This window comes from Anabrus simplex, chromosome 3, assembly GCF_040414725.1.
Source record: "Anabrus simplex isolate iqAnaSimp1 chromosome 3, ASM4041472v1, whole genome shotgun sequence".
In the NCBI taxonomy this organism is placed as follows: Eukaryota; Metazoa; Arthropoda; class Insecta; order Orthoptera; family Tettigoniidae; genus Anabrus; species Anabrus simplex.
Genome location: NC_090267.1, coordinates 84,871,299 through 84,890,633, shown reverse-complemented (window position 1 = coordinate 84,890,633; position 19,335 = coordinate 84,871,299). Strand labels below are relative to the sequence as shown.

The following is a 19,335-nucleotide window of genomic DNA, read 5'->3' as shown; positions in this document are numbered from 1 at the left end:
TAAGGGTAGAGAGTAGACAAGGCCAATGAACAGATGGTGCAGAAGTGTGGGTTCTACTGTTAACTGAAATGTTGAACTTGCTGCTTGGTCACTTGAAAGATTCTCTCCCCCCCTCAATTCCCTTTTTCTGATATTTTTTTCCAATTATTATTTGCAACTATAATAGTCAAGGCGAGGGGTGTTATAGGTGAGTAAATACATTATATGTTTATACTACCCCAGGCTTGCCTTGAATTCAGTTAGACTATAGCTAGACAGGCATTTTGAAAAGTATGGCAATAATTTTTATGAAAATTAACATTTATTCCATTCACCTGGCTAGACCATGTTAAATAACACCGTTATCTATCTGCTAAATGACACATAATTTGGAGCACGTCAGATACATGATGTATTTTTAATGTAGTTCCCTTTACTGCATTGGCTTCCGTATAGACCATAGGACATTTTCTAAGAAATGAACTGGGTTGTTCTTTTTTGGAAAAGTCATGAGAGTAATAAGCATAACATCAAAAGCAACTGTTTTGTTATTGGTTGATAGATGACTTCATAAATAGAAACAGCAGAGAAGGTCGTGGATACATCCGATAATTGGTTATTATTGCTCATACATAACTGTACAAAGCATTACTCAAGTATGTGAAGCTGCTAATGGTTACATAATTTTTTACAAGACGACTATGGACCATCCGTGTGTTTCCACTGTACCGAGCGAGTTGGCGGTGCGATTAGGATCGCACAGTTGTGAGCTTGGATTCAGGAAAGCGAGGGTTTGAATCCCACCGTCAGCACCCCCTGAAGATAGTTTTCTGTGGTTTCCAATTTCCACACTAGGCAAATGCTGGGGCTGTATCTTACTTAACGGAGAACACAACACAAAAATCAAGTTGTCTCAGAATCAAAGAGGGTATCGGACAGTGTTCAACTATATATTTGCTTTTGCTGTGCGTCGCTCCGCAGGCCGGTGAACTAAGGAAACACGAGTAGCTGTGACGTCACTGCGCTGTAAGCACTGAGCGAGCCATCCAGTTGATTATTGCAGTACGCGCACAGCCACTCTTCCATTTACTTGAAGTGTTGTTTATTATAACAGTGCGGTGACTGTTTGTCGAAATGCCTTCCTGTAGTGTGTACGGCTGTAACAACACGAGTAGAAAACGAAAGTGTAGAGAGAAAGAAATACATTTCCATAAGTTTCCAAATTGAAGTAAGTTGCCTCAAAGGTTTAGCAGTTGGGTACAATTTTGCAAGAGGAAACACTTTTCTCCCGGTAAGGGAACTACTGTGTGCTCAGTGCATTTTAAAAATACAGACTATGATGAAACACAACTTCTGAAAATTTTTTGCTATTTGTTTTACGTCGCACCGACACAGATAGGTCTTATGGCGATGATGGGATGGGAGAGGGCTGGAAGTGGGAAGGAAGCGGCCGTGGCCTTAATCTTCTGAAAATGAAGGTGATGCCTAAGGAAAAACTGCAAGGTCCGAAACCGAAGCCAGGGTCTGTTCCTTCAATAAGATGTCTAGCGTCGACAGATGGAGATACTTCTCAGGCAGGAATGCTAATTCATACGGAAGCCGCTTCACAAAATACACTGTGGGAGTACTTGTCAGAAACTAAAAAGAGCAGGACAGAAAGGTATGAGGCTAAAAGACGAAGGGAGTTTGTTGACACAGTATTAAATGAAAGTGATAACGATAATGATATAGATGACGTTCAGAATGATATGAGTGAAAATATTTCACCAGACAGACACTAATGTAGTGTAAAAATAGTGTGAGTTAGGAAGTGAAATAGCTAGAAAATACGTCGACGTTGCAACTTCTGGCACAGCCTTCAACAGTGGCGTAATGGGAGAACGGTTGAATGACAGTTTCTATGAACCAGATGAAAGTGACAGTGAAAGTTATATTAGTGATACTGAAAACGAACACACTCAGGACGATGTACATATTACAGGTTCATATTTCTTTGTAGCGGGGACAAGTTTGCTCACACTCTTTGAAATTTGTTACATTTGTAAAAGTAAAGTGAAAAACATTTCACATTACATTAAAGGGACTATGTTGTGCGTAAAATCACTTTGTGATTGTGGTAATAAAGTCTGTTGGTATTCTCAACCTATGGAAGGAAAGAAATCGGATGCAAATGTCCTCATATCATCAGCATTATTGTTGTCAGGCATTCTGTTTGAACCTTTTCGGTCATTCTGCAAGTCCATTAACTTACATATGATGTCACAAACTGTATATGATAGAATTATTCATAGAGTAACTGGTCCGATAGTGGAGGGTGCTTGGGATCAAGAAAGGACTAATGTTATTGATTGTTTGAAAACCAGTGCCAAACCCATTTGGTTAGCCAGAGATGGCCAGTACGATTCTCCCGGCTTTTCAGCCAAATATTTAGTGTATTCACTAATGGATATAAATACAGGCCGCATAGCTCATTTAGAACTTGTTCAGAGAGTGATGGTGAAAGGTGATCTTGAAAGGGCTGCGTGTGAAATCGCGATGAGGAAGACAGTACAGGAAGAAAATTGTAATATAAAACTCTTCCTTTCCGATAGACGGAAAGGAGTAAGGTATTTACTGAGAACGCAGTATCCTGATATTGAACATGAATTTGATATTTGGCACATATCAAAAAGTCTAATGAAAAAGATGAAAGCTCTCGATAAAAATCATCCAGAAGTTCAAGCATGGAAGGCCAGTATAAATAATCATTTATGGTGGGCAGCGCAATCATGTAATGGAAACAGTTCTGTGTTAATCGATAAATTTACGGCAATTTTGCACCACGTAAAAAATGAGCACAAGTGGTTAGAAAACGGTGAATGGAAATCCTGTGAGCACGATACATTAATGGAGGAGGAAGAGAGAAAGAAAATGTGGATTAAAGGAAATTCAAGTTCATATGAAGCCTTGAAGAAAATAGTTTTAGACAAATCTCTTTTAAAAGATGTGGAACATATAAAACACTACATTCACACCGGAAGCCTAGAAAGTTATCACAACCTTCGTATGAAATACGCTCCTAAAAGAGTTCATTTCTCGTACAGAGGCTTAAAGCTCAGGTCAGTGATTGCTGCATTGGACTATAATTGGAACATCAATAAATTGAAAGCTGGTATCAAAACTCAGTACTCAAAATCAACAGGAGCCTGGGTGATAAAACAGAAATATGAGGTGTCAAGCGATGGATGGAAGAAGGCAATAATGAACAAAATAAATCTCTTGCAAACTAACTATAGCAGAGCCTCACCTGAAGATCAAGCAATGGATCTGTCACTGCCCAAAAACATCGCTCCAATACCATGACCTTTCAATGACGACCTGATCAAGAAGCACTTCTCACGATTTCACTCGCAACAATAAATGAGGTACCGTACTTCATGTCAAAATAATACATTATCTATGTTTATCATACAAACAAGCTAAGGAAACTCTTACATAATTCTACTGTTTTAATTTCATTTTTCGTTTACAGCTTGAAGCCCACATAGGTGCCATCGGGTTCCAGAAATATGTTCCTTATGGTGTTGACAACGCATGATGGTATGACAACTCTGTTCTTTTTACCAATCGCAGTCCATGAATTTACCCACGAAGTGAACTGTTTGTAACAAATAAAACGCGAAGTTCTATTTGATGGATTTAAAGCTGTCAGTAAACGTTTCCTTTCATGTTATGCCTTGTCATTGTCAACACTAAGCCTTGTAAACGAGGGATTTCTTGTTATACACATAAATTTCTCAGATTTCACTGATTTTACATTGTCTAATTCACAACAGCATACACTTTCTTCATCCGTATCCATGATGGTACACTCATTACATTTACACCAAATTCGCGTGCCGGCACAGCCTGTAGTGTTTAGCATATCCATATCGAGATCGTTATCTGAATGGACATAAGCAAACGTCGTTCGTTCTGGCTCATACTGATACGGACAAATGATATTTACATCCATTATAAATAAAAATAAGCCCACTAACACTGGCAACAGAAGAACACGGCAGTAGCAGATGGAGTGCGGGAAAAGACTGCGCGAATTTACTCCCAGCGTCAAGGCTGCCAGGTAGACTCTACAGCACAGTGACGTCACGACCAGTTACTACTTCCGCACATAACTTGAGAATGGTTGGACATAGAGGCACCGGATTAACTGCATTGTTATTACATTCCCATAATACATATTTAGCAATGAATAACGAAATACAGTATGTGTTTTTGTGTTGTGTTCTCCTTTAAGACCACAGGCGCTACCTTCCCATCCTTCTGCTGCTAAAAAACTTTGAGGTGTTAATGTGACGTTAAACAAGAAACAACAAAAAAAGGAAAAAATGTTTGTATAGTAACCTGCTTTGTACTTCAATACTGAGCAATAGCATTCATAGGGCCGATTTCAGAAAAGGTATTTAGACGATATCTACAGTTAAACAATGCCTAAGTATGGCTGCCGCATTGCAAAGACGTTATTTATCACTTAGACACTGTCTAAAACCGATGTTCAACCGCTTATGTTTAAACACTGCCGAGAGCACTGTTTAACCTCAAACGAGAGGAGTGAATCACAATCAGAGGTTATGTACCATGAAATATTTAATTTGTATTATCATGTTGAGACGATTCCAGGAAGAAAGGTTAGTCCGATGGCCTCTCTGTGGGTCGCCCACTGCTAAATCGCAGCAATTTGTTTGACATGCTCGGGCAGATAGGTCTTAAAATAAGGTTTCGCTTTTCGAGAGACTTGTTTCTTGAGACTGACAAAGTGAATGTCTGGTAACTGTCAACTTGAATACAATTCTTGGCAACCGATATATTTTATTATATACATGGAATTATAGGTCACTTCGACTACATACATAACAGAATTATGTGTCCCGATCGTCAGAGGGCTGTCACATACATAAAACGACGCGAAATCGGGAGGTTGTGAGTTCGGATCCCACTGGTGTCTGGTTGGCCATTTTTGTTCTGTACTTAACATCTCTTCAACACGTACTAAATGTACGTAACACGACCTAATAGGTTGAAAGTCGGTTTTGATCAGCTTATATTTACTGCCAAGTAAACACACATAATAGTGAAAACTAGAAAATAGGTTGTATGGAGATTTTATATACATAATCGTATACGTTTTCGGCAACTATCAGATAGGGAAAGGCAAGTGGTGTTGATTATTGTTTAAAGAGGACTGGGGAAGAAGAGCGTTGGCCATAATAACAGCCCTAGTATTTGCCTGGTGTAAAAACAGGGAAACTACGGAAAACAATCTTCACGGCTGCCGATGATGTGTTTCGAACCTACGATCTCCAGAATTCAAGCTACATCTATATGGCCCGTAGAACACACTCGGTTACACATTACTATTGCTTCATCTTCACTTCATCGAAGCTACCGTATTTATGAGTAGATTACACTCACTGTAACAACGCTATAATGAAAGCTACACTTTCCCTTATGGTGGTGTGTCGCTTTAGTGTCGATAATATTATGAGATTTAATTTCCACTGAAAGCGATACTCTTATCTGCAGGCGAGTCATGCTCAGCCATATTTGAGTGATGTGTGTGAAGACAAACAGCTGACTGGCGTTCGGAGCGCGCAACGAAGAATTTCATTGGTTGCAACAAGCAAAGAGTTGCATGAAAGATACTTCTGTCTCCATTTCCAAACCAAAATTGAAAATTTAAGCGATGTCTAGTTAAACATTGTTTATGCAATGGAAGATCGTGCTCGATTTAGACATTTTTTAGGTAAAAGATGTCTAAGGCTTAAAACTAGTCATTGTTTCTGCAATCAGCCCATTCATAGTGTCTAGCCTCCTCATATTTCACACCATTATGTGTATATTTCTTGTGTTAATCAACTAGCAAATGTTACCTTTAAAAACACTGATCCAGCCATAGCCTTCCAATAAATTTTAAGCTAACTCACATGCTATATCCAAATGCCTTCATTCTAACAACTTTGCAAGTTTGTGATTAATGGTATAACCTGAGTTTGTTTCTCCTTCATGAATCCAGTAACTAGCCTGTCAATTTTGATACATTTTCCTGTCTCTGATCCCATGAATGCTTCTCTTGATATGACCAAATTCTTAAACGCCTCTTTTTCTTTCTGCCAATGTCATACATTACACTTAGAAACAGCAAACTCTTTTGCAGTCTGTAAACTGTTAGCATGGTTTGCTTTGCACAAAATACACAATTTTATGTTTATAGCATAACCTCCATCTACCTTATTTAACTGAAGTGACAGATACACTCTTCTATCTGCATGATCTGCCATGACTGCAATAGTGACCAAAATTGAAATCGTCAATGCATATTTTAAGAAAACATCTTTGGTGATTTTCAATAAAATTCAGTAGACTTATATTTATTTTTTCATTACACTATATTTCTTGGCACTCAGTACTTTGTCTTTAAGGCAACCTCTAAACTGGGGACGTGTTACTGTGTAATAAATATATGCCAACCCAAGCAACAATAGATCACAAGCCACAAATTGGAAATCATCATCAAAGCTCAACGAATTTCAGTTTCTTCATGACCTTGAGCTCAGCTGTGATGCATTGGTAACTCCTGCCATACAAGCTAGTACTGTAAAGGAATAATACAAACTAACAGACCCTCAGAAAAATGAGTCTTTAAATATTAGGCTCCAAATATAAGATGACTTTTTAATTAGAACATAAAATAATAATAATGTTATTTTTACGTCTCAATAACTACTCTTTTTTCAGTTTTCGGAGATGCTGAGGTGCCGGAATTTTGTCCTGCAGGAGATCTTTCATGTGCCAATAAATCTACAGACACGAGGCCGACATATCTGAGCACCTTCAAATACCACCAGGCTGAGCCAGTATCGAACTTGCTAAGTTGGGGTCAGAAAGATAGCGCCTCATTTGTCTGAGCCACTCAACCTGACTGACGACATAAAAAAATATCCGTCTTATAGTCAGACTAATAAAGTATGTTTTGAATAAAAAATAACACCTCTCCTCCGCCCTAAAAGGCAATTAACACACATATAGAAGAAGAGATAACAATTAAGAGTGGACAAAATTCACAAAGCATTATATAACATAAGGGTCAACATTTCACCAGAACCAATCTAATAACAGTTTGAGTTTCATGACATCTGAAAGCAACTAAATTTCTAACTTGATTTGCAAATACTGTGTGATGCTTCACTCTGATTATGTTCTTAATTCTTAAAACTTTGCTCATACAGTTGTTACTCACAATGGGGGGAAACATCAATAACAAAAGAATACAGGCCAATTACAATATTTTCTATCGTCAGGCAAATTAATTATTCAGCAAGACATGGACACCAAGCTCCATTCCTACATCTCTCTGAACACCAGCCGAAGAGGATTTGTTAATATGCCAGAAACACACATAAAAGCCTCTCACATTAAAGGATGCCTTTGGTCAGCTAAACACGAATTGTACTTTTGGACTTCTCTAAAGCTTTCTATTGAACTGGACACCAAAATATTTTACAGTCACTTAAACAATCTGAAATTCTGCATTATCAAAGCCTTACTAAATGAAAATACTATTCAGATGGAAACGAATTTAAATAGAACTAATCCAAATTATGTGAATTAAGACATACACCACGGCAGTCCTTTACCCCCAATTTTACTCAACTGGGTAATAGATGACACTTTGTAAAATCTAACATATGCAAGAAGTATGGATACTCGATTAATGACAAACAGCCCAATTTAAGTGCTTCTGCATCTGCAGATAATATAGCCATAATTGGAAAAGATAATAAGTCAGCAGAAATATTGGCCAATCAGGCAGAGAATAAACTGGTAGAAATCAGCCTAATAAACATGAAAATAAGAGTAAACATCATATTCTCAAGAAGGGAAAATCAAGCAAAGGGGAACCAAGTTCACTTCATAGTTCAGTTACTCCATCATTAGAAAGTAAATCATAGCGAATCAACTATCTTGGTGTTGGCTTCAATGATGAAATATGTTTAGATAAGAAAATAATTATCAATACCCTGTCACATAATCTCAACAGGTTTAACCAGTCCAATCAGAACAACAATTTAAAATTATTAATGAATTCATCTGGCCCAGTCATGTTTACTCCTTACAGTATGCTGCTCTTCACACTGCCTGACTCATTCTTGACAGACTTTGATAAAGTTATCAGAAGCACAGTCAAAGAGATAATGCTGCTACCTGACTACACCTAATGTTATGTAGGCATCTGCAGGCAGCTCTGCCAAGTAGTCCAGCTCAATGGCTAAATGGTTAGCATGCTGGCATTTGGTCAGAGGGGTCCCGGGTTCGATTCTAGGCAGGGGCAGAAATTTTAACCACCCTTGGTTAATTTTGCTGGCAGGGGGGATAGGTGTATGTAGCATCTTCATCATCATTTCATCCCCATCACGACACGCAAGTCGTCTATGGGCGTCGAATCAAAAGACTTGCATCTATCGAGCCGAACTTGTCCTTGGACACTCCCGGCACTAAAAGCCATACGCCATTTCATTTCTGCCAAGTAAATTATATACACCTAACCCTTGTTAGAGAACTAGCAGAGGAAAAGGGGACAGCCCTCAACCGTCTAAAGATTCCTTTGAGCAACATCAAACACAATGTAAAAGCAAAACAGTCTGGTGAAATATTATGTAAGAGATCATTTGAATCATGGTGCCAGTTCCCACATAAAGGTAGTGGAGTCCACAAATCTGAGGAATACAAAGGCTATGCCAAAAGTTTTTAGCAGCCTGTAAACCATAATTCTGAGGACAATAGGATTCTTTTCATTTGAAAGAGCGATGTTTCTCGACCTTGGAACATGAGCGCGCAACCCCTCCCAGTTGTAGTTCCTCCACAGCACAGGAAGAAAGCACAGACAGTGCTGAGTCAGACACTGTGTAAGATGGATCTGTCAAGCCACGATTTTCATGCAATGATTTTTTATGATTATAAAAAGAATTTAAGTGCCGAAGAATGCCATTCTTCTTTGCTGCGTGTTTTTGGTGAGGCCTCCCCTACTAGGGCCACAGCTGGAAATCGGTTTCGCAAGTTCTCAAGGGGTCGACAGTCAAGTGAAGATACACCTCGTCCCGGTTGCCCAGCAACAGCTGTAACTCAGGAAAACTTCAATGGTGTGAGGAAAATTATCAAGGAAGATCCACATCTGACATTTTGTGACATTGAACGGATTCTAAATATTGGGTCAACAGTAGCGCAGACCATTTTCCACAATTATTATTTAGGCCTTACCAAGAGATTTGTCTGTGGGTGCCACATTCCCTGGCAGAAAGTCAAAGAGAATATTACAAGTCAAAGAGGAGGTGAGAGTGGACTGGTGTAGAAAAATTTCAATGGAGGGCAGTCCCAAGACACCTACTATATCATCACAGGTGATGAAACATGAGTCTACCATTATGACCCTGAAATGAAGAGACAGTCTTCTGTGTGGTACTTTCCAGGGGACGAACAAATCACAAAAGTTTGACGAAGTCGGAGCTCTGGAAAGAAGATGGTGGCAAAGTTTTTTACAAAAATGGGGCATCCCACCTCTGTGACCTTGGACACACATCATACAATCAATGCTGAATGGTATATGAATAATTGTCTTCCCAAAGCCCTCACCACATGGCAGTCACAGCACCCGAAGTCCAAGAGTGGGCACCTTTTGCTGCATCACGACAATGCATCTGCACACAGGGCTGCCAGAACAATGGCCTTTTTGGAAAAGAAAAAAATGCGAGTATTACCTCAACCTCCCTAGACAGGCTCCTCACTTTCATCAATCCTATCTGACCTCCTTTGGTCAACTCTTATTATTGTCTGACCCCAATGCTATTAGCTTACAAGGGATAGGGAGTCTTTTATTTCCATGCCCTTCGTGGCCCTTGCCTTTCTTTGGCTGTTATCTTAATATTTTTTATGTGCCAGATCCCTTCCATTTTATTCTCTTTGATTAGTGTTATATAGAGTATGGTGGCCTAGTTGTATTCCTCTTAAAATACGAGGACTGTGGCAAAAGTCATGGCAACTATTTTTTTTTCTTGTAGATATGTGAACGGATCACAAACGTATATGTGTCGTGTGGAAGTTCTGTAGGCATAGTGTGTATGCAGAACAACAGATGGCTCTGTGATAACTGTTAGTAGCACAGCGAGGGCTGTGAAATCAGTCAGTTGGCGAGTGTCATGCGAGATGGAAGTAACCCATGTTGAGCAGCGCGCTTACATCAAAATAGCCGTTCTCCGAGGGAGAAATGCGATGGAATGTCACAGTGAATTAGTAGAAGCCCTTGGGAATAATGCCCTACCATATCATACAGTAGCACGGTGGATAGGAAAGTTTCAGCAAGGACATGTGTCAATGTACGGGACGACCTGTCAGTGTGCGGACCGACGTGGCACGTGCCGTCATCGAGCAGCTCCTGGATGAAGACAGATGATGGACGCTACTGGAGTTAGAGATGGTGGTGGTGGTGGTGATTATTGTTTTAAGAGGAAGTACAACTGGGCAACCATCCTCTGGAGTTAGAGAGGACAAGTGGCATCGAGAAACGCACCGTCCACAGGATATTGCGTAATGAGCTGCAACTGCGCAAAATCGCATCGCGGTGGGTACTGCATGCACTGACGGAAGTTCAAAGGTGGGTGCGCTATGCAATATGCTCCGACCACCTTGCACGCTGGCAACAGGACAGCGATCAATTCTTGTCACGAATAATCGCCATCGATGAATTTTGGGCCAGGGCATACGAACCAGAACTGAAACGTCAGTCCGCGGAGTGGCGACATGCTAGATCACCACAGAGGCTGAAGGTCCATCAGAATCCTTCCCCAGTCAAATTGATGGTGATCGTCGCGAATGACATCAGGGGTGTCACAGTTTGCCACTTTGTTCCACATGGCAGAACAGTGACCGCACAGTACTACAGGGACTTCCTGGTGTGACAGGTACGATGTGGCATTCGGGAGAAATGTCCGGATCTTGTGGACAGTGCAATAATCCTGCACAACAATGCAAAACCACATAAAGCAGAGTGTGTAGGGCAGCTACTGCAACGTTGGAGATGGGAAGAATTGGAGCACCCACCGTACTCTCCCGACATTTCACCCTGTGACTTTGATCTCATTCGAAAGATTAAGAAACCACAACTTGGTAGGCAGTTTGCAACACGAGAGGACATTGCTAATGCTGTGCGTCAACAGGTGACCCGATTCACACATGGTGCGGAAAATGCTGAGGCAGATGGTATTCAGCACCTCCCACATCGTTGGCAGCGTGTGGTGTCAGTGGCTACTTTGAGGGTCTTTAGGCCCAGGTTTGTCATGTCAACTTTATGTGTACTGTGTTGTCATTCTTTTGCACCAGGAAGGCCACATTGCCCTGTATACTACCGTAATAAATTAGTGTGTTACGATATTTCAGTGCTATTCATTGTCCACATATGTAGTTAACACCTTATCCTTTCGTCTGTATATGTCACATTTTCCAACCAGACTGGTATCTTCAAGCAAAAAATATAGTTACCATAACTTTTGCCCCAACCCTCGTAATAATTACCACCACCACCACCACCACCACCACCACCACCACCACCACCTCCACCACATCTCCTCCTAAACCACAGAGCAATTTCAACCAAACTTAGTATACTTACGACTTACTATCTGGAGACAAACACTGTGGGGGCAAGTCTACATGTATGGGCGTTGAAAACATCAGTGTTAACATGTTTCATGCTTCCTTACAATTAATTCAGACTTACCTCCGTCCATCCACGCCTTAACATAAACAGTCTCATCAAATTCAACTTCAGTGTATGGCAGATTTGGACCATTAAATTCAATTTTTTGCGTGTGTAATCGATCTCGAAACAGTTCCAAATGGTATAGAGAGTGAGGATTACTTGGTTCAGAATCCACAGAATCCTGTAAAATAAATATTAATCTCCCACAATATCCCAATAAGGCCATATTTTTCAACAAAATTTACAAAAACTAATTCATTACATCAAAGATAAAATACAATGATACAAACAATTAAGTTTTCATGTCAGTGAAACTAACCAGAACAGAGTCAGCTCCTGCAACATTGAATTTGTCACCAGGGAAATGCGGTTGGTATCTGCACACCACAGGTATTTTGTCCAACTCAGCACCATCGCCTGATGAACCAGAAGCTTCAAAATCCTCATCATCACTCTCTGCTGGCCCAAACCTAATATATACCTGTTTAACAAAAAAATTATTTACTCAAATCAGAAACAATAATGTACAATGCAGTAAAGGATTAATAAAAATGATCATGGCATTGTATAAGGAATGTTGTAGTTGCGTGCAAACACAAGTTGGCAGGACAAGTTGGTTCAAAATAACTACTGGGCTGAGACAGGGAAGTGTTCTATCACCAATCCTGTTTACAATAGCAATGGATGACATCATGAGAACAGCAAAAGCAGCATATGGAGGAAGAGAAATGAACATGATGTTATTTGCAGATGATATTGTGATTTGGGGAGAAGACGACAGGAAGGTTCAAGAACAGTTGAATGTGTTGAATGGGAAGATTGAAGAATGTGGATTGAAAATAAGTGTAGAAAAGAGTAAAACTCTTGTTATGACTAGAGGGGAGAAAGAAGGGAAAGGTCAGATTAGACTTGCAGACAAGCCCCTGGAAGTAGTGGAAACGTTTAAATACCTGGGGAGTGAATTAATGGAGAATGCTCGACTGGATGCTGAGATTAGTAAAAGGATTCAAGCTGGAAGTTGTTTCTATCATAGTGTAAGAAATATGTTATGGGACAAAGATGTGCCAATGGAAGCAAAGGATACTATGTACAAGATGTATTAGGTACCCCTAACAACTTACGGAGCAGAAACTTGGACAATGACAAAGAAGGATGAGAGTCGAATACAGGCAGCCGAAATGAAGTTCTTGAGGAGTATGATACAGAAGAGTAGAAGAGACAAAATAAAGAATGAGAAAATCCGGGAAGAAATTGGAGTGGAAAAAATGAATGATAGAATAGAGAAGAGCCGACTAAGATGGTTTGGGCACATAAAGCGAATGAGCGACGAAAGAATGCCAAAAAAGGTGATGGAAATGCAAATCCAAGGAAGGAGAGGCCGTGGACGACCACGATTGAGACAGAAGGATACCATCCAACGCAGCATTATAGAAAGAAACCTGGACTGGGACACAGTGTTGGAGGAGGAGTGGTGGAAAGACCGAAGACAGTGGAGAGGAACCATATTTGCCCCTATCCGGCTACAGCTGGATAAAGGGAAATGATGATGATGATGATGATGATGATGAATTAATTAAATGCCTGATGTTAGATGATCTTTGCCCAGAAATGGGCCACTTTCATACCACTATCACAGCCTATCATTAACTCTTGAGTACTGCAAGAGTGTGGACAAAGTCCACAGGTACGCAGGTGTAACATTGTCTGTCTTTCCCCACACTTGCAGAGATCTAAACTCTGTCGATACACGTATTTATGTAAATTAATTCTACATGTCCCCACACCACTCTGAAATCTGTTGAGTGATTGCCAGATTTCCCAGTTGGTGTTGTGGCATATAGAAAGGCTTTCTTTGGCCTTCATCCACTCTAATGGTATAGTGAATCGCCATAGCTGTGCCCTGGCTGCCTGAAGTTTTGCAGTGAACATTTGTGTTGTCTGCACAAAGCTTTTCCTTGATGTGAGCCGTCTCCTTCGAGGTTGGTGACCAAAGAGCTTGGTCCTCTACTGACTTTGTTTGATCAGTTTGTGTTATGACCTCATGATGTATTCCAGGAGGGGCTATGCCTGCCAGGGAATATACGTAGTTTGTAGACAGGTGTAGATTTCAGACAGCCACAAATTATTCAGCATGACTCACTGAGAGAAATATCCACTAGATTCGCAAGAGCTGAACGATACCACAAAGGACTAGTGTAATTAGAACTCGAATAACACAACCCAGTTTTCCCCTATCATTTTAAGAAGTATGCAATTTCTCATAGAGAGGCTTTTCTTTTCTTGCTTTCCACCATACTTCTCGAATTTGTTTGCAGCAGAAGATATTTGTACCAAGTTCGGGTGAGAGCTATGTTGAAACATACACACACACATCCATAATCTCAGTCATGTTTTGACATTTTTTCTAACCTCCATGCCAATGTGGGCTGAACTTTGATTTAAACGGCATCCAGAATGTTCATCTCAGCGACCCTGAAAACTATGGATTCCACATTATTTTCCATTTATTTTTATATGCCACCCCCTTCCCACTCCCACCCCTAGGGGTGACTTACCCCCACAGTGTTTGTCTCCAGGTAGATAGTAAGTCAGAAGTGTGCCAAGTTTGGTTGAAATTGATCCAGTGGTTTAGGGGGAGATATGGAAAGATACTTCATAAAACATGTTGGTGTGTTCCCATCCTCCTATATGCAGCCACAATCATGAACTTCCTAGCAAGAAAGGTACTTCATGAAATATGGTAGTGTATTCCCATCCTCCTATATACAGCATTTCTTACCAGAATATCATGACAGAGCAACGATATGTTCATCAAATCTGTCCATCTGAACATAACAAAACCCTTTTCTTGACTTAACTATTACCAGACATCCTTATTCTATAACTTACAAAATTTTCAGAAAACCAACTCAAACAGCAACCTCTATCTGGCAAGATTCTATACACCCACAAGCACATAAAAGAGCTTCCTATAACACCTTAATTTTTCGTGCATTTAACACTCCAATGTCTAAAAAAAAAAAAATGTAAATAATGAATTAAACACCATCCGTACCACTGCAAAATTAAATGGCTTTAATAATTCTTTCATAAACTGTATTATTAATAAATTCAAACACCACCCCAAAACTACATTAACAAAAGATAAAACCAAACCCACTGCATTTTCCACCTTTACTTTCTCCCAAAACGCTTATAAAATCACCAACATTCTTAATAAACATAACATGAAAATATCTTTTAGAACCAATAACAGAAATCTTGATTTATTACACAACTCTAATTCAATATATAAATCTAATGTTTTTTCTAAATCTGGTGTGTATAGATTCCAATGCAATAACTGTAGCTCTTCATATATTGGACAGACAGGACGTAACTTTCAGCTCAGATACTCTGAACACATCAACGCCATAAAATACAACAGATTCTCTGCAATAGGACAACTCATACAAGTTTCTAATCATAATTTCACCAGTATTGATAAAGACATAAAAATACTTAAAGTTATTAACAAACACTAAACACTACTGAAAATTGTTTTATTCATCTTGACCAATTTGAATTTAAATGAAATGAAATTAAAAACCTAATATTTTATTCGAATTCCTTATCCAATTTTTCAAAAATGCTAAATTTACAAGCCCAAATTAAATATTCCAGTCCTTATATAGTTCTCACCAACATTTTCCACTTCATATAACCCACCCTCCTGATCCACCTCCTCATTTATTTCCCTATTCTTCCATTTATTTTATTCATTATTTTTCTGCTTCAAGTTTTTCTTTCCTCATTACATTCCTCTTTTTTCATTCTCCCATTTGAATTACATTTTCCAACATCTCCGATGATTTTGACCACTCTAATGTTCAAATTTTTATTTCATGCTATTCTAAGTTCGACCTCAACTCTTACCTTCAAATATATCTCATGCTAAGTCATTACGCTCCTCAACTGTTCCAATATTGTGCTTTTTAGTATTTTTTCTCTTCATAATTGTTTTTTCTCTATGTCATATGTTTTAATAACTTCATTGATCTAACATACAATACTTTTGGAAGTACAGTGCCAATCTACTTTTCAAGAACTTGCTCCATAATACATTTATATATTTGATCTGCGACTTTCTTCATAATTTTTAGATCTATCGACGGGCAGTGCTATTCCCTAAAATTATACAGTGTCTCATAAACTGCAATTGAACTCTTCAAAAATTTGCTTAGTACTATATTTGGATACGTATTTGATTATGGACTTCTTCCCCTACAGTGTTCTCTAACGCTTATGTCTTACTAACGTTCATGATAGACACGCTGTATCCTTAAAATTGTACAGTACCTTATAAACTGCAGCTAATAAATATGTTTGTTATAGTGCTTCATAAACTGAAACTTCATATTTTTACCTGTGCATGTTTCAACGCACATTACTCCCTAAAGATTTTAGTGCTTCACTTTTAGCAACCTACATAATACTTTATACTTCACAATTTATTTATCTGTGCATTGTTTTACACCTATTTGTGATCGGCTGATGATGACCAAAAATACTGGTTGAAACTGGTACCAATTTTAATTAAATAGGGATGTAAACTTACATTTTTTATTTTAATAGTATTGAAAGGTTGAACCATTTTATGCTTTCTTTTAACTTATTTCTCATTCCATTCAGAAGTTCGAAATTTATTTTGTGTTGAGTGATACAATGAGTGAAGGGTAGTGAATATTTGTCGCGTGATACGGTAGCCTATATCTGAATTAGGAACATAATTGTGTGAAATTGACTAGCATGGTGCGTATTTGTCTTATGATAGCCTAGGTATGGATGCAGAAAAAGTGAAATTCCTTTCTAATGTAGACAACATTAAAATCTTTCAGAAAGTAGACTGGTATCTGCATCTTAAAGCGCGCAGAGGTCATGAATGTTGAACTTGCACCTTCGAGTTTCGACTCGATCGATTTGACTTAAGCGAAGTTTTCAAAATGGCGACCAAAGTCATTCTATTACAAGTCATTAATCTCATTTTTGGTCCGTACTGACGATAGTGATTACATACAATTTACAAAATACACATTTAATGTTAACCTAGTCAATAGTTACAATACCACATTTTGTAGTTAAATAATTATAAATGATAGAAAGGTTGTGAACATGTTTCGCCCTTCTTAATGGGCATCATCAGCACAATGGATAACCTTAACCTTCTTAGTGCCAGGCCCGGTTGCTCACAGTATGCCAAGTGTGCCAGAGAGATTTAGAGAATTTTGCAGGTTCTCACTCTCTGGATTTTATAGTTCACAAATATTATAACTATGACCTGAAATTTTTATTAAATGTTAACAAGAAGACATTCTTAGTGCTGAACTAAATGACAGTACTAAAATGCTCTTGGGTATTTTGAAAAAATATATTTTCCAAACAATTTTAAAACACCAAAAATTAAAAATCAGAAACAAAACAGAAAAAAGACAGAAAATTCAACTCAACGGTAAATATTGATGACTTCTTTGAAATGTCCTATTTTAGGTGAATAAAAAGGTAAAGTTTTACATTTTTATCTTGAGTATTTTAAGAGTTATGTACAATGGTATCGTAATATACAATTGGCATGTTAAGCAATGGGATCGAACCTGGCACATGGGCTGTAGTCAGGGTGACCAGATGGTGATACATTATCATTGTTCACAAGATGAAAGAATCTAAAGATCAATTGGAATCTGTTTCTTGAGAACATATTTCCAAATCATGGAATATAACGGGAGTTTTTGACCCAATAAGAAAATATGCTCGGCCTTGTAGTTATACCCATTTCTAACAAAACAGGAATGAAAGCCTTCATTTCATTCAATGTAACCGGGCGCCACTGCTGTGCTCGGGCATATGGTGACAAGACATGACTTCTCATATCTGCTTGTCTCTGTAGTTATGAGATTTAATAACTGAGCCGTGAAAAATAAAATAAAAATACGCTATAGGTTTGTGTCTGACGAAGGGGCGTGTCTTGGGCCAGGAGTATCATAACAATCAGGTTAGGGTTTTTATTTTGCGTTTTGACCTAATTGAATTTCACGGAAAAGAGGAAATTGTTGCTGTTGGATAATGTTACAGTCGTCATCATCAGTACTGTCAATCAGACGGTCATTACCACTTTCAATGTTTACACTTGGGCAATAAGCACGTGGTCGAGTGTTTACAGAAAACTCGCTGTTATCACTCCAAATAACACTTTTACTTTCCCCTTCCTCACTTGTTGGAGGAATGAGTTCCTCATCAGAGTCTCCATCATCCTCTTCTTCACTAAAAATTATTAAGATATACAGCCAGTTCGTCATCCTTAACAAAATAACTTCCCCCGCTAGTCGCCATTTTACTCACGCGGCACGGAGGTCATACGTCGTAGATGAACACGGATTTTAGAAATTCAATGCATGATAGCGAATGAATTTACGCACCATCTAGCGGCGTAGTTAAAATCTAATGACAATTCTCTATGGACTCGACACATAAGATGTTGCAATCTGACGGCCAAAGTTGTACTAACTCGTATAGAATTGCGAGCTATTCAAACAACGATATATCGTGGTTGGCACTTAACGCGCATATACGAAACAACGATATATCGTCTGGCTCTCTACGGGTTAAAACAAATAATTACAACTAAGAACGTTTACAATTATTGGTCATATAAAAATGGAATGAGGTGTTGTGATGTTAAAAGTTATTTTCGATATCATGATAAGAAAGTTTGACATGAACGTTACAAATACAAGTTAAACTATTGTAGTACATTTTTACAATAATGTCTAAAATATATATATATCGGCATTCGTCTGGAATTGAAATGGATCCTCTTCTTTTAATTTTTGGTGAAAGTCAATATTATTATTGTGTTCACCACCAAGCAGATTTGAATAAAAAGATATGTATAAAACATATGTTCCTATTGTAGAGATTAGGTCAGGAATGAACAATTGGTGTTATTTCTTGAGTTAAATTGGTTAAAACACTTTCAGGTGAGAATACGGTGAAATGGAATATACGTTGAAAATTTATCCAAGTACAAGTTGGAATGGTTAACGCTATAACAGTAGTCTTCCAGATTGTTGTGTAAATCTCAATGGGTAGAATCGAATGCCGTGGAGTGTCTATCTTGTTCTGTTATTAGCGTCAGTCTGGAATTGAAGGAATTAAGAAGGGCGAGACATGTTCACAACCTTTCTATCATTTATTTATTATTTATTTACATAGTTTACGCCCACATTGGAGCACTTAAATCAAACCCAAATACATTTACGTTAACAAAGAATTAACTGAAGATATAGATTGCATCATCTTCTTCCTTTCCCAAAACCTCTTCATTCTGGCTGACCTGGCTGCCCTTTCTTCATCAGATATGACATATTGTTTGTGTTGTACAGTTTTTAATGACAATCTTATTTGTTTGTTCTTGAGAATCCTTTTTTCTTCTCTATTTTCAATTTGCTTCATTGTAATATTCCTTTCTATCATTTATAATTATTTAACCACAAAATGTGGTATTGTAAGTATTGACTTGGTTAACATTAAAT

The 19,335-nt window shown here is 38.5% G+C and overlaps 1 protein-coding gene across 1 annotated transcript in view; it reads right to left on the bottom strand.

Annotated features, from left to right (window-relative positions):
• The window catches only part of LOC136866665 (transforming growth factor beta receptor type 3), a 310,806-nt gene that overhangs the window by 166,730 nt on the left and 124,741 nt on the right, over window positions 1-19,335 (bottom strand). The window contains exons 10-11 of the mRNA XM_068227001.1: window positions 12,070-12,248; window positions 11,786-11,943 (exon numbers count right to left, since the gene is read on the bottom strand). Coding sequence (XP_068083102.1) covers window positions 11,786-11,943; window positions 12,070-12,248 — 337 coding nt within the window. The remainder of the gene's footprint in view (window positions 1-11,785; window positions 11,944-12,069; window positions 12,249-19,335) is intronic.